This window comes from Eretmochelys imbricata, chromosome 14 (assembly GCF_965152235.1).
Source record: "Eretmochelys imbricata isolate rEreImb1 chromosome 14, rEreImb1.hap1, whole genome shotgun sequence".
Lineage (NCBI taxonomy): Eukaryota > Metazoa > Chordata > Testudines > Cheloniidae > Eretmochelys > Eretmochelys imbricata.
Genome location: NC_135585.1, coordinates 56,123,745 through 56,144,650, shown reverse-complemented (window position 1 = coordinate 56,144,650; position 20,906 = coordinate 56,123,745). Strand labels below are relative to the sequence as shown.

The 20,906-nt window shown below is 69.0% G+C and overlaps 2 protein-coding genes across 2 annotated transcripts in view; one reads left to right on the top strand and one right to left on the bottom strand.

Annotated features, from left to right (window-relative positions):
• SLC39A7 (solute carrier family 39 member 7) overlaps positions 1–1,149 on the bottom strand; it is a 4,808-nt gene extending 3,659 nt beyond the window's left edge. Inside the window, exons 1-2 of the mRNA XM_077832843.1 lie at positions 1,135–1,149; positions 253–424 (exon numbers count right to left, since the gene is read on the bottom strand). Coding sequence (XP_077688969.1) covers positions 253–424; positions 1,135–1,149 — 187 coding nt within the window. The remainder of the gene's footprint in view (positions 1–252; positions 425–1,134) is intronic.
• An 8,146-nt stretch (positions 1,150–9,295) lies between these two features.
• Positions 9,296–20,906, top strand: part of COL11A2 (collagen type XI alpha 2 chain) — a 68,301-nt gene continuing 56,690 nt past the window's right edge. Inside the window, exons 1-3 of the mRNA XM_077832841.1 lie at positions 9,296–9,369; positions 18,303–18,436; positions 20,596–20,763. Of these exons, the coding sequence (XP_077688967.1) occupies positions 9,296–9,369; positions 18,303–18,436; positions 20,596–20,763 (376 nt within the window). The remainder of the gene's footprint in view (positions 9,370–18,302; positions 18,437–20,595; positions 20,764–20,906) is intronic.

Sequence of the window (20,906 nt, the reverse complement as noted above, 5' to 3'; positions counted from 1 at the left end):
AGTGTCTATTTCTAGTCCCAGCCCAGAGCAAACTCCCATCTCCCAAAATAGCCGGGGAGGGGGAGCAGCATCTGTGGGGGTGAGTGTTAGATGGGGGGTGTCTGTGGGTTATTGGTGTTTGTCCCCTTCCCCCTGATGCTGTGTCACCTTGGGGGGCAGGAGGCAGCTGGGGCGGGGTGGGGGGGACCCAAGACAGGGCTCCAGCAGAAGCAGCTGCCCCCCCTTCAGGGACCCCATCTGGCCCCCAGTTACGGGAGATCCAGCACTGCAGCCCCCCGCTTCCACCCTGGCGGGAGCCCTGGAAGCAGGTGCAGACGTGCACAAACCAGCGTGCCCACGGAGAAGCAGGCGTTGGTGCAAAGTGCACACTTGTGCTCGGAGGAGCTGGCCTCTGAAACTCGCTGGCCAGCACAAATCCGCCCAGCTGTGGGCAGGAGCACGCACGCGCACCACATGCCTCACCAGACACCACTTCCTCGCACACGCTAGTGCAACGCACACAGGTGCGCACGGGCCAGCCGTGCGATTCCCACGCAGGCCCCGCCCCCTGCAGGACGGTCCCTGCCTCATGGACAGTGGGGGTCCTGTTCCCAGCCAGGCTACCGTGGGCACCCCCCGTCTCAGCGCAGAGCCCCACCCCGTGGCTGGGAGCTGGCAGGGCGGGGGCCGCACCAGGGCCCCTTTGAACCTGGGCAGCGTCTCCGTGCCGTGTTTATCCGCAGGGCGGACAGAGGCAGCTCTGTGCCGGGCATGAACGGCCCGGCTGTCTGGCTGCTGGGCCGGGGCCCAGCCACGAACCACAACCCCCCGCTTCCCCCATCCCGGGGGGTGAGCGGTGCAAACAGCCCCCGGCAGAGGCCAGCGGGGCTTTGACCCTGGCAGACCAGGAACCAACTAGCCCTTGGGCCCAGCCGGTGGGACCCAGGGCACTAGGGTCCAGCCTTCCCCTGAGGGATCCCCCTGGCCCCGGGGTTCAGTCTCCCAGCTCCCCATGTGCTCGGTGGGTCCCACTGCCAACCTAGCGCGGTCCCCGCTGGGCCATGCCTCCCCCCGGCCGAGGGTATATACAGCCCTGTGCGGATGTGGGTGGCTCTGGGAGCCTCCCTGGGGCAGGCTGAGCCAGGCTGCAATTACCGGGGAACCTTTCATTGCGGGAGCTGGGGTGGGGCCGGCCTGAGCCAGAGACCTGGCCCTGGGCCACAGCCGGGGCTCCCCCTGCCTCCCCCACTGGCCCCCCACCCCCACCTGCCCCTCCCAACCGGCCCCCTCCCCTGCCAGCCCCTTTCCCCCACATCTTATCCTTTCCCTCCTGTCTCCTCCTCCCAGCCAGCTTGCTCCCCCCTTCCATCTCCCCAACTTCCCCCTCTGATCCCCCACTTCCAACCCCCTTCTGCTCCCCCTCAGCCTGCCCCTCCCTCCCGGTGTCCCCTCCCCCCAGCCTACCTCCAACCTTCCCCCTCTATTTTCAGGCTCTCTCTCCATCTGTTCCCGCCTCCCACCCTCAGGACTGGGCCCCTGGCTCCTAGGGGAAGTGTTTAATTACAGAGCCTTGATTATAGCTCGGGTGGGGAGCTCTGGATCCAGATATACCTCGGCTGGGCTGGGCTGGAGTCTCCTGGGCACGGCGGCTTTCCTGTTCATCCCCCCCATTTCTCCCCCCCGTGTCTCCTTCCCCCATGTGCCGGGAATGGTGGGAGCACTGGGCTGGGGCCCAGGAGCTGGGCAAGGCCCCGTCTGCGGCAAGGCTCGTAGCAGCAGGGGCTTGTCCCAAGGGGGCTCTAGTCTCAGACCCCTCCCACAGGGGGCAGCACCGATGAATTTCCAGGGAGCTGGGGTGTCTCTGGTGCTCGGCCCGGGGAGCTGCAGGGCGGGGCTGTTCTCCCCCCAGAATGCTGTGCGCCCCACTGGGTGTTGGTATTTGCTAGCTGTATTAGGGTGGTGCGGGGACCCCAGCCCCATTGCGCCAGGCGAGGCACAAACCCAGAGCAAAGCCCTGGCCCCAGTGGTTACAGCGTAAGGCCAGGCCAAGGGCCCCCTGGAGACAGAGAGACAGACGGGGGGCACAAGGCCCCGATGCCGCGCTGCTGGGGCAGCGGGACAGGCTGAGCCTGGCGCACCGGCAGCCCGAGAGCAGCCGGGCTGGGTCAGCCCAGGGGGCCAGCGCCCGGCCGGTGCCAGGAGCTGCCGAGGGCGTGAGCGGAACTGGGCGATCGTGGAGTGCCCGTCCCCCGGGCCGAGGCTGGGGCAGGCAGGTTCGGCCGGGGGGGTCGGGGGGGTTAGTTCTGTGGCTGTCTGTGGGAGCTGCCCCTCCCGCATGGGGGCAGCTTGAAGCCAGCCCCGGGGGGGGGCGGCGGGTGGTGTGTGACGGTACCAAAAGGGTGATGGCATCGAGCGGGGGGCTGGATGGTGAGACTGGGGCCGGGCCAGGCCGGGCCTGGGCCGTGATGAAGAGGGTGTTCCAGGTGGCAGGCGTATCCGTGCACACCCACAGTCACACGCACGTGCCCAGCCTCACAGGACGCACACGCATGCATGGCTACACACTCACGTGCACACAGGGCCCCGTGATCACTAGGCCATTTCCAGGTGAGAGCGTGGCCCAGCTGAGCGGGGAGGGGATGGGACCCTCCTGCCCACCTATTGTGCCTCCACCCCCTCGCACAGACCCAGGTGGGGCCCCAGAGAGAGGGGGAGGGGCTGAGGTCCGGAGAGCCCCAGTGACTTGCTGTGGGGCCCCAGGGAGCGAGGGATCAAACCAGCCAGGCCAGGGCCCCATCCACAAGCATGTCCTCCCCCACCCGCTCCCCTCCATTCCTGCCAGCGCCCACATGCACGCCGACACCCGCCCGGGGCACGCCGATACCCGGCCTGGGCACACCAACACCCGCCCGGGGCACACTAACACCCGCCCTGGGCACGCCGACACCCGGCCTGGGCACGCCGACAACCCGCCCGGGGCACGCCGATACCCGGCCTGGGCACACCAACACCCGCCCGGGGCACACTAACACCCGCCCTGGGCACGCCGACACCCGGCCTGGGCACGCCGACACCCCGCCCGGGGCACGCCGATACCCGGCCTGGGCGCGCCGACACCCGCCCGGGCACACCAACACCCGCCCGGGGCACACTAACACCCGCCCTGGGCACGCCGACACCCCGGCCTGGGGCACACCGACACCCGCCCGGGGCACACCAACACCCGCCCTGGGCACGCCGATACCCAGCCTGGGCACGCCGACACCCGCCCGGGGCACACCAACACCCGCCCGGGGCACACTAACACCCGCCCGGGGCACGCCGATACCCGGCCTGGGCACACTAACACCCGCCCGGGCACACTAACACCCGCCCGGGGCACGCCGACACCCGCCCGGGGCACGCCGATACCCGGCCTGGGCACACTAACACCCGCCCGGGGCACACTAACACCCGCCCGGGGCACGCCGACACCCGCCCGGGGCACGCCGATACCCGGCCTGGGCACACTAACACCCGCCCGGGGCACACTAACACCCGCCCGGGGCACGCCGATACCCGGCCTGGGCACACTAACACCCGCCCGGGGCACGCCGACACCCGCCCGGGGCACGCCGATACCCGGCCTGGGCACACCAACACCCGCCCGGGGCACACTAACACCCGCCCTGGGCACGCCGACACCCGGCCTGGGCACGCCGACACCCGCCCGGGGCACACTAACACCCGCCCGGGGCACGCCGATACCCGGCCTGGGCACGCCGACACCCGCCCGGGGCACGCCGATACCCGGCCTGGGCACGCCGACACCCGCCCGGGACACGCTGACACCCGCCCAGGGCACGCCGACACCCGCCCGGGGCACGCCGATACCCGGCCTGGGCGCGCCGATACCCGGCCTGGGCACACCAACACCCGCCCGGGGCACGCCGATACCCAGCCTGGGCACGCCGATACCCGCCCGGGGCACACTAACACCCGCCCGGGGCACACTAACACCCGCCCGGGGCACGCCGACACCCGCCCGGGGCACACTAACACCCGCCCGGGGCACGCCGACACCCGCCCGGGGCACGCCGATACCCGGCCTGGGCACACTAACACCCGCCCGGGGCACACTAACACCCGCCCGGGGCACGCCGACACCCGCCCGGGGCACGCCGACACCCGCCCGGGGCACGCCGATACCCGGCCTGGGCACACTAACACCCGCCCGGGGCACGCCGACACCCGCCCGGGGCACGCCGACACCCGCCCGGGGCACGCCGACACCCGCCTGGGGCACACTAACAGCCGCCCGGGGCACACTAACACCCGCCCAGGGCACACTGACACCCGCCCGGGGCACGCCGACACCCGCCCGGGGCACGCCGATACCCGGCCTGGGCACACCAACACCCGCCCGGGGCACACTAACACCCGCCCTGGGCACACTAACACCCGCCCGGGGCACGCCGACACCCGCCCGGGGCATGCCGATACCCGGCCTGGGCACACTAACACCCGCCCGGGGCACACTAACACCCGCCCGGGGCACGCCGACACCCGCCCGGGGCACGCCGATACCCTGCCTGGGCACACTAACACCCGCCCGGGGCACACTAACACCCGCCCGGGGCACGCCGACACCCGCCCGGGGCACGCCGATACCCGGCCTGGGCACACTAACACCCGCCCGGGGCACGCCGACACCCGCCCGGGGCACGCCGATACCCGGCCTGGGCACACTAACACCCGCCCGGGGCACACTAACACCCGCCCGGGGCACGCCGACACCCGCCCGGGGCACGCCGATACCCGGCCTGGGCACACTAACACCCGCCCGGGGCACACTAACACCCGCCCGGGGCACGCCGACACCCGCCCGGGGCACGCCGATACCCGGCCTGGGCACACCAACACCCGCCCGGGGCACACTAACACCCGCCCTGGGCACGCCGACACCCGGCCTGGGCACGCCGACACCCGCCCGGGGCACACTAACACCCGCCCGGGGCACGCCGATACCCGGCCTGGGCACGCCGACACCCGCCCGGGGCACGCCGATACCCGGCCTGGGCACGCCGACACCCGCCCGGGACACGCTGACACCCGCCCAGGGCACGCCGACACCCGCCCGGGGCACGCCGATACCCGGCCTGGGCGCGCCGATACCCGGCCTGGGCACACCAACACCCGCCCGGGGCACGCCGATACCCAGCCTGGGCACGCCGATACCCGCCCGGGGCACACTAACACCCGCCCGGGGCACACTAACACCCGCCCGGGGCACGCCGACACCCGCCCGGGGCACACTAACACCCGCCCGGGGCACGCCGATACCCGGCCTGGGCACACTAACACCCGCCCGGGGCACGCCGACACCCGCCCGGGGCACGCCGATACCCGGCCTGGGCACACTAACACCCGCCCGGGGCACACTAACACCCGCCCGGGGCACGCCGACACCCGCCCGGGGCACGCCGACACCCGCCCGGGGCACGCCGATACCCGGCCTGGGCACACTAACACCCGCCCGGGGCACGCCGACACCCGCCCGGGGCACGCCGACACCCGCCCGGGGCACGCCGACACCCGCCTGGGGCACACTAACAGCCGCCCGGGGCACACTAACACCCGCCCAGGGCACACTGACACCCGCCCGGGGCACGCCGACACCCGCCCGGGGCACACCGACACCCGCCCTGGGCACACTAACACCCGCCCGGGGCACGCCGACATCCGCCCGGGGCACACCGATACCCGCCCGGGGCACACCGACACCCGCCCGGGGCACACCGACACCCGCCCTGGGCACACCAACACCCGCCCGGGGCACACTAACACCCGCCCGGGGCACGCCGACACCCGCCCGGGGCACGCCGACACCCGCCCGGGGCACGTCGACACCCGGCCTGGGCACACTAACACCCGCCCGGGGCACACTAACACCCGCCCGGGGCACGCCGACACCCGCCCGGGGCACGCCGACACCCAGCCTGGGCACACGAACACCCGCCCGGGGGACGTCGACACCCGCCCGGGGCACGCCGACACCCGGCCTGGGCACACTAACACCCGCCCGGGGCACACTGACACCCGCCCGGGGCACGCCGACACCCGCCCGGGGCATGCTGACACCCGGCCTGGGCACGCCGACACCCGCCCGGGGGACGTCGACACCCGCCCGGGGCACGCCGACACCCGCCCGGGGCACGCCGACACCCGCCCGGGGCACACTGACACCCGCCCGGGGCACGCCGACACCCGCCCGGGGCACGCCGACACCCGCCCGGGGCACGCCGACACCCGGCCTGGGCACGCCGACACCCGCCCGGGGCACACTGACACCCGCCCGGGGCACACCGACACCCGCCCGGGGCACGCCGATACCCGGCCTGGGCACGCCGACACCCGCCCGGGGCACACCGACACCCGCCCTGGGCACGCCGATACCCGGCCTGGGCACTCCGACACCCGCCCGGGGCACACTAACACCCGCCCGGGGCACGCCGACACCCGCCCGGGGCACACCGACACCCGCCCTGGGCACACTAACACCCGCCCGGGGGACGCTGACACCCGCCCGGGGCACATTGACACCCGCCCTGGGCACACTAACACCCGCCCGGGGCACGCCGACACCCGCCCTGGGCACGCCGACACCCGCCCTGGGCACGCCGACACCCGCCCGGGGCACGCCGACACCCGCCCTGGACACGCCGACACCCGCCCGGGGGACACTGACACCCGCCCGGGGCACGCCGACACCCGCCCGGGGGACGTCGACACCCGCCCGGGGCACACTAACACCCGCCCGGGGCACGCCGACACCCGCCCGGGGCACGCCGACACCCGCCCGGGGCACACTAACACCCGCCCGGGGCACGCCGACACCCGCCCGGGGCATGCCGATACCCGGCCTGGGCACGCCAACACCCGCCCGGGGGACGTCGACACCCGCCCGGGGCACGCCGACACCCGCCCGGGGCACACTGACACCCGCCCGGGGCACGCCGACACCCGCCCGGGGCACGCCGATACCCGGCCTGGGCACGCCGACACCCGCCCGGGGCACACTGACACCCGCCCGGGGCACACCAACACCCGCCCGGGGCACGCCGATACCCGGCCTGGGCACGCTGACACCCGCCCGGGGCACACCGACACCCGCCCGGGGCACGCCGATACCCGGCCTGGGCACGCCGACACCCGCCCGGGGCACGCCGATACCCGGCCTGGGCACGCCGACACCCGCCCGGGGCACACCATCACCCGCCCGGGGCACACTAACACCCGCCCGGGGGACGCCGACACCCGCCCTGGACACGCCGACACCCGCCCGGGGGACACTGACACCCGCCCGGGGCACGCCGACACCCGCCCGGGGGACGTCAACACCCGCCCGGGGCACACTAACACCCGCCCTGGGCACGCCGACACCCGCCCGGGGCACGCCGACACCCGCCCGGGGCACGCCGACACCCGCCCGGGGGACGCCGACACCCGCCCGGGGCACGCCGACACCCGCCCGGGGCACGCCGTTACCCGGCCTGGGCACACTAACACCCGCCCTGGGCACATTGACACCCGCCCGGGGCACGCCGACACCCGTCCTGGGCACATTGACACCCGGCCTGGGCACGCCGACACCCACTTATGTGCACACACACAGGTGCTGTCACCCAGGCTAGTGAGCAGACACACTCACACCTCTTGCCACACCCACGGGCTCACCAGCACACGGCTTAGCGGGCACCTGCACACACAGGGTCACTCTTGCACAATTATCTGTGCTTCTGCCTGCCCCCCCGCATGCTGCAGGAGTGCTGGGCAGGGACCCCCACATCCACCCCCCCCCACATCCCTCACTGCCGGGGCCCTGGGCAGGACCCCCGGGTGCCTATTTCGGGGAAGCTGCTGACGGGGAGGGAGGGGAAGGCGCAGGGGCTGGCCTGGCTGATCAGCTCTGGGGGGGATCAGGGGTTCGGCTCGCTGGCCCCTCTACCCTGCCAGGAGGCAGCATCCAACCCTGACCGAACGGCTGTGCTGGAGAAATGGAGGCCTCCTAGCTCCCACCCCCAAACTGCCCTGGGGCCAGTTGGGAACCGGCACCCCATAAAGGGGACAGGCCCCACGTCCCATTCCTGCCTCCCTGAACCGGTCTGGATTTTCCAGCCCAGGGGCTGTGTCCCTGCTTGGGGGGGGGGGGGGAAATGGGTGCAGTCCGGGGCTGTGTGTCTGTGTGTGATTAGCTCCCCCTCCCTCCAAGTACACCCAGCAGGGGGAGGCCCATTTCCTACAGCACCCCCCAGGGGCTGGGGGTTCCCTGCATGAGCAGGGAGGGGACTGCTCAGAGATGGGGGGCGTGTTCCTGAGTTAGTGGGGTGGGTTGCTAGGAGATGGGGGGCTCTGAGCCAGGAGAGGGAGGTGGCACTGGGGTGGGTCTCACCTGGAAAGGGTGTGTGTGGGGGGGGGCTTGGAGGGGTAAAGGGAGGAAGGACATCTCTGGAGGGAGGGGATTTTTGAGTGGGGGGAGAGATCGGGCTGTGGGTCAGGTGGTGGGAGGGGCAGTTAGGGGCAGAGTGTGCAGGAAACAGGGTCTCCCAGGGAGAGTGGGAGTACAGGGGTTTGGGGGGTGAGAGGGGAGGGGTCTCCCAGCTGGGAAAGGAGCCAGGCAGGGGGGTGGAGCAGAGCTGGGAGGTGGGGGCTGCAGGTGTGAGTGGGGGGCTGAGGTGATCTCAGGGTGGGCCGGGCTGGGCAGGGGCGTAGGAAGGGGCGGGTCTCCCGGCAGGGCAGGGCAGGGCAGGGCTGGGGCCAGCAGGGCAAGACTGGGGGCAGGTAGGGAAGGAAGGATGAGGGGGGCCGGGGCTGGAAGGGGGTCGGGAGGGGGCGGACAGGGTAGGGCTGGAAGGCTGGAGAGGTCCCTGCCGGGGGGCCAGGGCTGGGGGGAGGGAGCATTGGGGGGCCGGAGGGGTCAGTGGGGGGGCCCGGGGCGGGCAGGGCTGGAGGGGGCGGGCCGGGCCGGGCTAGGGTGGAGGGGCCAGTGGGGCGGACCGGGGGGCCGGGCAGTGCGGGGGCCCCGGGACGGGCAGGGCTGGACAGGGGCCGGGCAGTGGGGCGGGCCGGGGGGGCCGGGCAGGGCTGGAGGGGGGCCGGGCCGGGGGGGAGCGGGCCGGGCTGGGACGGTGTAGGGGAGCCGGGCGCTCGCAGACGGAGCCGGGGCTGGACACGGGGCAGCCGGAGCTACCGAGCAGCCGGGACCCCCTCGCCCTGCGCCCCCGACCCCGGGCTGCCCCCTCTGCTCCTGCCGGGCTCCGGAGAGCCCCCCTCGGCCATGGCCCGCGCCGGGCGCCCCCGGGCCCCCGGGGCTGCTGCTGCTGCTGCTGCCCGCTCTGTGCGCCCGGGCAGGTACGGGGGGGAACCCGGGGGGGTCCGGGGGGCTCTGTGTCTGGGGCGCAGGGGGGTCCGGGGGGGCCCGGGGCGCAGGGGGGTTCGGGGGGCTCTGTGTCTGGGGCGCAGGGGGATGCTGGGGGTGTCTGGGGCGCAGGGGGGTCCGGGGGGCTCTGTGTCTGGGGCGCAGGGGGGTCCGGGGGGGCCCGGGGCGCAGGGGGGTCCGGGGGGCTCTGTGTCTGGGGCGCAGGGGGGTCCGGGGGGGAACCCGGGGGGGTCCGGGGGGCTCTGTGTCTGGGGCGCAGGGGGGTCCGGGGGGGCCCGGGGCGCAGGGGGGTTCGGGGGGCTCTGTGTCTGGGGCGCAGGGGGATGCTGGGGGTGTCTGGGGCGCAGGGGGGTCCGGGGGGCTCTGTGTCTGGGGCGCAGGGGGATGCTGGGGGTGTCTGGGGCGCAGGGGGGTTCGGGGGGCTCTGTGTCTGGGGCGCAGGGGGATGCTGGGGGTGTCTGGGGCGCAGGGGGGTCCGGGGGGCTCTGTGTCTGGGGTCAGGGGGGTCCGGGGGGGCCCGGGGCGCAGGGGGGTCCGGGGGGCTCTGTGTTTGGGACCAGGAGATCTGGGACAGGGTCAGTGCCCTGCTCTGTACCAGGGGTGTGTGTGTCTGGGGCACGGGGCAGGGGTGTCCATGCCCTGGAGGGGGGGATCAGGGGCTGCGGTAGGAGGTCAGTGCCCAGTCCAGGGCTGGCATGGGGGGTATCAGCCCCGGGGCACAAGGAGTGGTGCCGCGGCCCTGGCACGGTCCCCTGGAGCCCGGGCTCGGCGTGGGGGGCAGGCGGGTGCAGGGTCTGGGTGTGCGAGTGGAGACATGAGGCAGGCCAGGGGTTGGGTGGGGGCCCGGTGTCTGGAGGGGGGATGGGTGGGGGACTGCGGAAGGCAGGTCCCAGCTGTGACAGCCGAGCCCGGGGTGGGGGGGTGTCCCTGCCTGTCACCCAGCCCCCCCCATTGTGCTTTGCGGAGCTGCCAGCGGGGGGCTGGGGGTGCCAGCTGGGGTGATGTGGCAGAAACACCCACCCTCTTCTCTGGGCATCGCAGGCACTGACTGATCCTTGGGATAGGCATGGGGGGGTACTGGGAGGCAGGCAGTGGGGGCCATGGGGGGACAAGGGGGAAGGCACTGGTGGACATGGGGGGTACTGGGAGGCAGGCAGTGGGGGCCATGGGGGGACAAGGGGGAAGGCACTGGTGGGCATGGGGGGGTACCGGGGGGCAGGGGTTTAAGGGTGCAAAAGGGTCAGAAATTCAGGGGATCTGAAAACGGGGGCCAGAATTTGGGGGTTTTAGGCACGGCTGGGATTTTAGGGCAATGAGAACTGGATGAAGGGGTCATGGAGTGGGGGGTAGGGAGAGGGGCAGGAATTCAGGGGGGTACAGTCCTTCCTTTTTATTCCATACCCAACTTTAGCCCCCCCAAACTTCTTATGGGGGAGACTCCCCCAGGCTTGGGGGTGGATCTTGGGCAGCGGGGGAGGTTGTGGGGGTTTCTCTGGCATCAGGGTCAGAGTGGGGATGTCTCAGGTATTGGGGGGCTCTGGGAGGGGGAATTGCTGGCATGGGGGCACAGGGGGTTCTCTGGTGCGATAAATCCAACCCTGTTTATCCAGCCTCCCCCCCACCTGGACTGGCTTGGACTGAAAATGGGGGATCTGCCCCCTCGACCTATCCAGGTTTGCTCCATTGCCCGTGTTGGCCTGCACCCCCCAGGCCCTGCACACACAGAGGCTCGTTGTGCTGGGAACAGTGGGGGAGTGTGCGCCGGGCTGGGGCGGGGGTTTATTTATCTTTGGGCTGCGGCTTCCCCCGACCCCCTGCCCAGCTCGGCCTGTGCTGAGCCAGAGCCGCCTGGCCTGGGTGTAAGGGATTTATAACCCCGGGGAAGTGAGAGCAGAGCCCCACTGCGCACCCCCACCCCTCCGTTCTGACACTGCCTCCCCTTCCCTGCTTGCCCCCCTCTGCCCGCCAATCTCCCCTGCTCCCCCATTGCCCCCCTTCTTCCCCTATTCTTCATTCCATGTCTCCTGCACCCCCCCCCGCATCCCCCCTTCTCCCTTCGCAGGGCAGACTCCGGGATGGGGGGGGTGGACTTAGGGGGTCTCTGTCTTGCTGGGCTGGGGCTGGGGTGGGGGGTTGCATGTGTCTGGTCCGCACCGCTCTGGCCCTGTGTTGTGAGTGTGTGGGGCTTGCACAGTTGTGTCTCCCAGTAGGGTGTGGAGTCAGCTGCCCCCCCGCAGGGTGTGTAAGGGGTGGGTGTGTAGGCAGGTGTGCAGCTCCGTGTGTTCCAGACAGTTGGCTTAGGCTCAGATACATTTGTTAGTCTCTAAGGTGCCACAAGTCCTCCTTTTCAGTTGTGTACTTGTGTTTCCTGCCACAAGGGGGGGGGGTGTCTGTTGTGTGTGTGAGCACGTGTGGTTCTGTACCTGTGTCCCCACCCGCCCAGGTTGTGTGTGTAGACAGTTGTGTCTCCGCCTGGGGGTGTGTGGGGTGGTTGGTGTGGGTGTGTAGTGGTGTGTCTCTGTGCCCATTGTGTAGCTGTGTTCCTTCACACACCTGCTGTGTACCCTCCCCCCATCACCTTCACCTAACCAGGGTGACTGGGCTGCTGGGAGGGGGGTTAGTTCCCGGACATCCCCCCCTTTAGCTGGGATGGACACTGCAGGGAGTGGGGAGCGATTCCTGGGGGGGCAGGGAGGGGGAGTCCCTTGGGACAGACTGGGGAGGGGTAACTGGCTGGGGGGTAGACATAGGGAGCGGGCACTGGGGTGGCTGGGGGGAGGAGCAGATATGGGGGGCTGTAGGGAGGGATATCACGCCTCCTCCACAGGCCTGAACTTTCCCTCTCTCGGAAACATTTTTTCCTTCTGTGGTTCCCCCACCCCCCTCTCTCCTGCCCAACAAAGGGGCTTTTCATAGGCCGGGGGCAGGGGAGGGACCCTGGGGGGGGGAAGGGGGAGTGCTAGGGGGCATCTGAGGGTGGGGGAAGAGAAGGGCTGGGTTGGCCCCAGGGTTGCAGAATGGGGGACTCAAAGCCAGCAGGGTGTGGAGAGGGGGCAGCAGCCGGGAAGGGAGGCAGCAAGTCCTGATTCCCCCCTTCCCTGGACCCCCAGTGTCTGGGCCCGTCCTCTCCTCCTCCCCCCCGCCCAGACCCCCAGTGTCTGGGCCCTTCCTCTCCTTTCCCGCTGCCCAGACCCCCAGTGTCTGGACCCTTCCTCTCCTCCTCCTCCCCGCCCGGACCCCCAGTGTCTGGGCCCTTCCTCTTCTCCTTCCTCCCCCGCCCGGACCCCCAGTGTCTGGGCCCTTCCTCTCCTCCTTCCCCCCCGCCCGGACCCCCAGTGTCTGGGCCCTTCCTCTCCTCCTTCCCCCCCGCCCGGACCCCCAGTGTCTGGGCCCTTCCTCTCCTCCTCCCCCACTCCTGGACCCCCAGTGTCTGGGCCCTTCCTCTCCTCCTCCCCCCCGCCCGGACCCCCAGTGTCTGGGCCCTTCCTCTCCTCCTCCCCCCCGCCCGGACCCCCAGTGTCTGGGCCCTTCCTCTCCTCCTCCCCCCCGCCCCGGACCCCCAGTGTCTGGGCCCTTCCTCTCCTCCTTCCCCCCCGCCCGGACCCCCAGTGTCTGGGCCCTTCCTCTCCTCCTTTTTGTTTCTTCTTTCATTTCCTGTTTGCTCCTCTTGCCTTCATTCCTTTTCTGAATTTCCACCCCCCCCCCCCCCACTCTGGACACTCGCTCTAATTACTATTTGGGTTTCCGGACGGAAAGCTGCCTGAACCTGCCCAAAATAGACGCTGCAGAGTCAGGCCTCCAGACCCGCTGCGCCCCACCCGGCTGGGGCAGCTCCAGGACGGGGTCTGGCTGGGGCAGATCCAGAGGGGGGTGCTGGGGGTCTGGCTGGGGCAGATCCAGAGGGGGGTGCTGGGGGTCTGGCTGGGGCAGATCCAGAGGGGGGTGCTGGGGGTCTGGCTGGGGCAGATCCAGAGAGGGGTGCTGGGGAGTGCCCGGGGCAGATCCAGAGGGAGGGTGTTAGGGGTCTGGCCGGGGCAGATCCAGGGTGGGTCTGGGGGTCTGGCTGGGATGGTCCCAAAGGGTTGGAGCTGGACCTGGATGCATAATCATCCCCCTAGGCTCTCCCTGCTGCCCCACCTGCAGCCGCAGCCCTCCCCATGTCTCCAGCTCATCCTCTCTCTTCACTGTGCCCCTCAGTTATTTAACCCCATAGAACAACCAGGGACCTGCAGCTCATTGGAATGTGTATCAACCCCCTGTCTCCAGATCCCAGGGCATCCCTCCATCGCTCCACCTGCCCCTCCCTGCCTCCATCCCCAGATCCCAGCTGTGCTTCCATCCCTCCATGTATCCCTCGCTTCCATCCCTCCATCGCTCCCTCCATCCGCAGATCCCAGCTGTGCTTCCATCCATCCATGTATCCCTCACTTCCTTCCCTCCCTCCGTTCTTCCCGAGATCCCAGCTGTGCTTCCATCCCTCCATGTATCCCTCGCTTCCATCCCTCCATCGCTCCCTCCATCCCCAGATCCCAGCTGTGCTTCCATCCCTCCATGTATCCCTCGCTTCCTTCCCTCCCTCCGTTCTTCCCGAGATCCCAGCTGTGCTTCCATCCCTCCATGTATCCCTCGCTTCCATCCCTCCATCCCTCCCTCCATCCCCAGATCCCAGCTGTGCTTCCATCCATCCATGTATCCCTCACTTCCTTCCCTCCCTCCGTTCTTCCCGAGATCCCAGCTGTGCTTCCATCCCTCCATGTATCCCTCGCTTCCATCCCTCCATCGCTCCCTCCATCCCCAGATCCCAGCTGTGCTTCCATCCCTCCATGTATCCCTCGCTTCCTTCCCTCCCTCCGTTCTTCCCGAGATCCCAGCTGTGCTTCCATCCATCCATGTATCCCTCGCTTCCATCCCTCCATCCCTCCCTCCATCCCCAGATCCCACCTGTGCTTTCATCCATCCACGCATTCCCAGATTCCCGTGTTTGTCTCCATCCATGTCTCTCTTCATCCATGTATCCCTCACTTCCATCCATCCCTCCATCCCTTCCTTGCTCCCAGGGTGTCATCCATCCATCTCGCCCCATTCCTGTCTTCTAGCGTCACCATCCATCCATCTCCATACTTCACACAGCATCTATCTATCTATCTATCTATCTATCTATCTATCTATCCCTGTGCCCCTCCCCATGGCATCTGGTCCTTTGCAGACCCCAGCTCCTCTGCCCGTTTCTTTAGGTCTCTAAGACAATCCACCCCACACCCTGCCCTGAGTCTTGTGGGGGTTGGGTGCCCCCCGATGCCAGGTGGTGTCCCCCCTGGACACACCCCCAGGAGCCCAGGTGGAGCGAACTGGCTGGAGGAGCTGGATGGGGAGCAGTGGGCTGGAAACCACAAATGGATGGGGTTGGGGCAGCGGGAGGTGAGGGCCACACAGATTGGGGCTGCGGGGGATGGGAGCCAGGACACCTGGGTTCTGTCTGTGCCTCTGGGGTTGGGGAATGGAGTCTAGGAAATCCACAAACCCAGCTCTGTGGGGATATTAATAACCCCAGGGTACCATGTTCCCCCCTCTTTGTCCTTGGTTAAAACCCCTCACCCACTTTTCACTGTTATACTCAGCTTTCCATGCTCCTGCCTAGAGCTGGCTGCATTGCACCGTATGTAGAAGTCCCAGTGTCGCCTCTCCCTTATATCAGTGCAGCCCAACCCCTGGGTCACAGAGAGCCCCACCTGGACTTTGGGGGTCATGCCAGGAGCTGGGAAAGCTATCAAGGATCGGGGACCTTCTCTGAGCTGCCCCTCTTCTCTGCATCTGACTGTGGAAGCAGCAGCCCCTCCCACACATGTCTGCTGGTGAGGGTTTGGGGGATAAGCAGGTGGGGGGCAGAGTTAAGGATATGGTTTGACCTTCACAGGGAGTGGGGTAAATAGCTGGTCTCTGTGGGGAGGGGGCCAAGGTACATCTGTGGTTCTCAGAACACTTTACAATGGGACTTTATCCCAGACAGGGAAACTGAGGCATGAAAAAGGGAAAGGAGTTCCCCCTTAACGAATAGAACCCAGGAGTCCTGGCTCCCAGCCCCCTGCTATAACCCACTGGACCCTACTCCCCTCCCAGAGCCAGGAATAGAACCCAGGAGTCCTGGTGGGTGGGGAGAGTCGTGGGGTGGGTGCTGAGGGGGCTGGCAGGCAGCGGGTGGCCAGTGGTGTGATGCCCCCCGGGGGTGGGGGCCAGCATAGCAGTGTGAATGGCTGTCTCAGTGCATTGATGTCTGGGGGCCCAGCCAGCGGCCTGTGGCAGGAGCCATGCTCTCCTGTGGTTTGCCAGCCCCTGCCCTGACCCCTGGGGCCATGGGCGGCAGAGAAAGGGGCCCTTCAGCCCCCCGCTTCCTGCCCTGCCCCACCCGGCCTGGGGGGCTGAGAGCCTTTCATACAGCACTGAGCTGGGGGAGGGGAGTGATCACAAAGGGGTGGGGGCAGCTTTATGTCTGCCCCCCGCCAGATGGCTGTCTGTCTGTCCATCCACTCCAGAGCCTAGTGTCCCTGCGTGTCCCTCTGTCCTGTCTGTCCCCAGGTCCCGCTGTGGCTGTCTGTCCTGTCCCCCGGGTCACGCTGTCTGTCTGTCCCATCTGGCTCCAGGTTCCCGCTCTGCTGTCTGTCCATCCCTAGGTCCTAGTGTCTGCCCCCCCAGTCTGTCCCCAGGTGGCACTGCTTTTCTCTGTGCTCGGGTCCCTGCCTGCCTGCCTAGTCAATCTCCGGTTGCCCCCGATTGGGGGTATGTCTCCCCTCTGTGTGGGGCCTCTGGGCAATGGGAATACGCCCCTCCCTGGATCTCTGGGGACCCAGCGTTCCTGAAATGCAGCCACCTCTGGGGTGGGGGGCGCGGTAGCCAGATCTAGCCGTGGTGTGTGTAGGGTAGGGGGAGAAACAGACACCGGGGCACAAGCCCTGACTTTGCTGGACAGAGGCTGGGGGGTGGGACCAGAGACAGGACCCTATATGGGGGTGGCCATGGGGATCAGAGCGGGGGCAGTTGAGCGGGGCAGAGCCAAGATCCTGGGGGAGGGGGGGCTCTGTGGGAAGAGTTGGGATCCTATACAAGAGGGGTGGAGGGGGGGCTTCTATCCATGGGTGCTGCTGGGGGATGGGGGCAGCTGATACTGGGGAGGGTCTGTCTTAGCAGGGAGTGGAGCTGGGTGTCCTGTATGGGGTCACCGGCCCCGGATACCAGCCTGTCTCTCTGTCTGTCCCCACCCTGGCAGCAGGGTGCTCCGGGGAGGGGCACTGGAGGGCTCTGCCGGTCGCTCTCTGGGGCCTGGGAAGAGCCAGTGTCCGCTGGAATTTATAGGATGCTGCGGGATCCTTGCTTTGGTGACCTGCTGGTGTGGAACTGGGGCACGCCGGGTCCCCCCAGGATGGTGGGGGCCGGGGATGGAGCCATGGGGTGGGGCATGCCGGGTCCCCCCTGGGATGCGGTGGTGGGGTGGGCGCACTGGGTCCCCCCCTGCGATGGTGGGGGCCAGGGATATGTTGGGAGAGAGTTGAGAGGCTGGGGAGGGGAGCAGTGACTGCCCCAGGGGATTGTTGCCCCGGGGGATTGTGGCCCCGAGGCATTCTGGGATGGCTGGCATGGTCCGTGGAGTGGTGGGGTTGGATTGGCTGTCACCTAGCGTGACCTGGGACCAGGACAGACGGACATGGTGGGACCTGGGACCAGGAGAGACAGATGGATGCAGCGTGACTGGGGGAACAGGACAGATGGACACTCTCAGACGTGGGATGAGCCGTGGCTGGATTTTCAGAAGTGGGGGCCAAGGTTGCTCACCTCCGGCTGGTTCGGGGCAGAGCCTCCTGCGCGTCCCCAGCAGATGCTCAGGGCCCTGTCCCCCAGAGATCCCCCCATGGGGCTGTGCAGGGACCCTGCCCCCCACCCCGGGGCAGTGCAGCTGTGGGGCTGGTGCATGGGAGTAGCAGGTGTGGGGCGGGGAACTAATCGCTTTCCCAGGAGCCGCTGGACCGGCAGGTCCCTGCGTCTTGCCACAAATATGTCCCGTCCCAGCCAAGCCTGCACTAGAGCCATGGGGAGCGATGGGGAGGGGGCACGGCCGGGGGGAGCCAGGGCAGCTGGGGGAGAGATGGGGGGGCACGGCCGGGGGGAGCCAGGGCAGCTGGGGGGGAGATGGGGTGGGCACGGCCGGGGGGAGCCAGGGCAGCTGGGGGGGAGATGGGGTGGGCACGGCCGGGGGGAGCCAGGGCAGCTGGGGGGGGAGCTGTGGGTTGTGCGGTCGCTGGCAGGATCAAGTGACCCCGTCCGGTCCCAAGCCTGCCACCCCCCCCACGGCCCTCTGTGCTGGGAAGCTCGTGGTTCAATCAGAGGAAGTGACTCGTATAAAGGGTCCATTCTCTGCTGCCCAGGCCCCTCCCCCTGCCCCCCACTTCCCCCCCTCTGCCCCTCTCCACCTGCCCCACATTTCCCTTCCCCTCTGCCTCCTCCTTCTGTCTCCACTTCCCCTCTGCTCCCCTCTCCACCTGCCCCCCACTTCCCCTCCTCCTGACCCCCCACTGTGACCTCTCCTGTCTGGCCCCTCCCACTCCACCTGACCCCCCCACCCCTCTCTCCTGCTCCTCCTCCATGGGAATAAGCCCCCCCCGACCCTCACGCTGTGACCCCCCCACTGGAGCCCTCTCCCTCCCCCCCCCCGCTCCTGGCCCTTCTCCCCTCACTTCTTTCTACAGCCAATATCCCCCGACCCCCCCTTCACCCCCCCTTCCTCTAGTGTCTCCTCCCTCAGACCCCCCATTCCAGCCCTGGCTCTGGGGGCTCCCCTCCCCCATTCTCGCCCCACCCCTCCCTGGGGAGTTGAGCTATGCAGCCCTAATGGCTTTTCCTCGCGCCCGCCTGGCAGCCCGAAGAAAGGTGTCTCTGTGTGGCTGGCGCAGCCTGGCTGCCAGCGCTCCCGGCTGGGGCTGGGCCAGCGCCGAGCTCAGCGTGCGGCCGGGGGGCCGGGGACCCCGGCTGGGGACGTGGCTCTGAGCGTGTGTGGGGGGGCTTGGATCCTCTCTGCCAGGGGCTAACGTTCCCCTCCCCTGCCAGTTCACCAGTGCTGTGAGCTTCCCCATGGCAGTGCCCCCAGCCAGGGACCCCGGTGCTGTGAGCCTCCCTCACAACACTGTCCCCAGCCGGGAAGTCTGGCGCTGCAGACTTCCCTGGAGCAGTGCCCCCAGCTGGAGATCCCGTGGCAGTGCCCTGAGCCAAGGGCTCCGGTCTCTGTCTCACTGTCTGTGTCCTGCGGGGGATATTAATGGATGCCAGATGCCGAATGGAACAACGGGGCGGGGGGGGGGAGAAATGGGGCTCCCGCCCTCACAACAGGGCCATAAACATGGGGCTGATGAGAAACCCAGATGGGGGCTGGATGGAAAAATGGGAGAGGGGGACAGATGTGGAGAGACGCAGACAGACAGACGGGGCGGGAGGGTGGGGTCCCTCACAGCACAGTACCCCCTGAGGTCCCTGCCCCCAGCCCTGCTCCATCACCCCCCAACTAGGGCAGCCCCTGTACTTGGGGGGTCAGTGCCCCCACCCGGCAGGCTCACCCACTGCCCACCCTTGACCCCAGCGAGCAGGCCTGGGCTCCGCCTTGTGGCCAGTGTCCCATGGGGGGGGATAATTCCCTCCAAGGGTCCTGACCCCAAGGGTCCTGACCCCAAGACCCCGGGGCGGTGATGGCGTTCCCTCACAAACCCGCCCTGGCTGGAGCGAGGGTCACCCGTTCATGTCCCCGTCCGTCTGTCCGTCTGAGCGCCTCTGCCTCCCCCCCGCCCCCATATGCAGGCTGGCCTTGCTGCCCCCCCTCGCCCCTGGCTGGGAGGGGTCAGCCCCACCTGAGGTATGGGGTGCGGGCGGGAGGGTGGGCCATGAGCCAGGCCCGGCTGGAGCTGATGGCTTCTGTTTCTGTCCAGCATGGAATATTGAGCTCAGCTGAGAGGGCGCGGGGGGCAGCCTGGGAGCTGGGGGCGAATTGTGTAACGGGGTGCGCACGCGATTGTGACCCAGCTGCGTGCAATTGTGAAATGGGATCTGTAGGGCTGTGAAGTGTGTGTGTGGGGGGTATGTGTGTAATTGTGATACCGGTGAGCCGCTGTGCTACGGGGTTTGTGTAGCTGGGGATTGTGAGCTCGTGGTGGGTGCGTCTGTGAGGCCGGGCATGTGAGTGTGCCTGACATGGGGGGTGCCGTTGTGGGGTGGGGGGGTGTGCGATCTGTGACGAGGCAGCTGTGCTTGTGGAGTGGGGGGGCTTGCAATGGAGAAGGGGCCGGGGTGAAAGGGTGCGTGTGTGTGCGAGAGCCAGTGTGTGCTGAGGGGCGCGTGCCCGAAGGAGAAGCCGGCTGGGTGCCCGCTTAGGGTGCATTCTGCGTGTGCAATGGGGCATTGGGGGGGGTGGCATTGCGGGGGGCGGGGGGGGCTGCGTTTGTGCAGCAAAGGCGCTGTGCCTGGGAGGGTGTGTGTGTGATTGTGAGACGGGGGGTGTGAGTGAATCGCTGCCCCCCTCGCTCTGTGTGTGTGTGTGTTTCCCCTGGACCCTCCAGACCCCCTCCCTCGCCGGCTGGGAACAAAGACCCTGTTGATTGGGCCTGAAAAAGCCCGTCTCTGTGAGCGTCCCGGGAGGGGAGATTGGAATTTGGATAGAACTGGCCAGCGCACCTGAGGGGACTCCTACCCCCTCCTCAGCCCTGCCAGTCCCCCCCCACCCCCGCTCCCCAGTCAGGGGCCCCCTGCCCTGAGCCCCCAGCCAGGAGTCTTATAGCCAGCCTCCAGTGCACCGGGGCAGGGGGATCCCATCTCCTGCACCCACGGCCAGTCCCCCTGAGCTGCCCAGACACCCACTTCCATGCAGCCAGGCCTGCCTGCTCTGGGGGCATTCCTCCACCTTGTTCCAGGACCCCCCCCCCAGCTCAGCCTCCAGGGCAGAAGGTCTCTCATGGGGAGGGGGATTTATAGGTTGGTGGGGCCTGAATGTGGAGAGGCTCAGCGGGGAATGGGAGTCACGGCTGGAGGGGGGGACCCTGGTAGCTGCGGGGGGTGAGTTTATGTGATCCCAGAACTGGGGAGCTCTGTGGGGCTGGGGAGGGGGCCCCTGTCGGGGAGGTGGGGGCTGTTTGCAGAGCTCTGACCCCTCCTCCCCCCGTGTCCCGCAGCAGAGCCGGTGGACGTGCTGAAGGCGCTGCACTTCCAGGCCCAGCCGGCCGGCGTGCGGAAGACGACGGGGTTCTGCCCCGCCAGGCGGGCAGGGGCGGGGCCGGACGTGGCCTACAGGATATCACGGCAGGCGCAGATCAGCGCCCCCACCAGGCAGCTCTTCTCAGGTACCGGGCCGTGCGCCCGCCCCAACCGCATGGGATCGTCCACCCCCTCCCTGTCCTGCGGCACGTTCCCCCTCCCTGCGTCCTCCATCAGCTGGGCCCTGCCCACAGACTCCCCCCGCCTCCGCGGCTGGTCCACGCCCCCT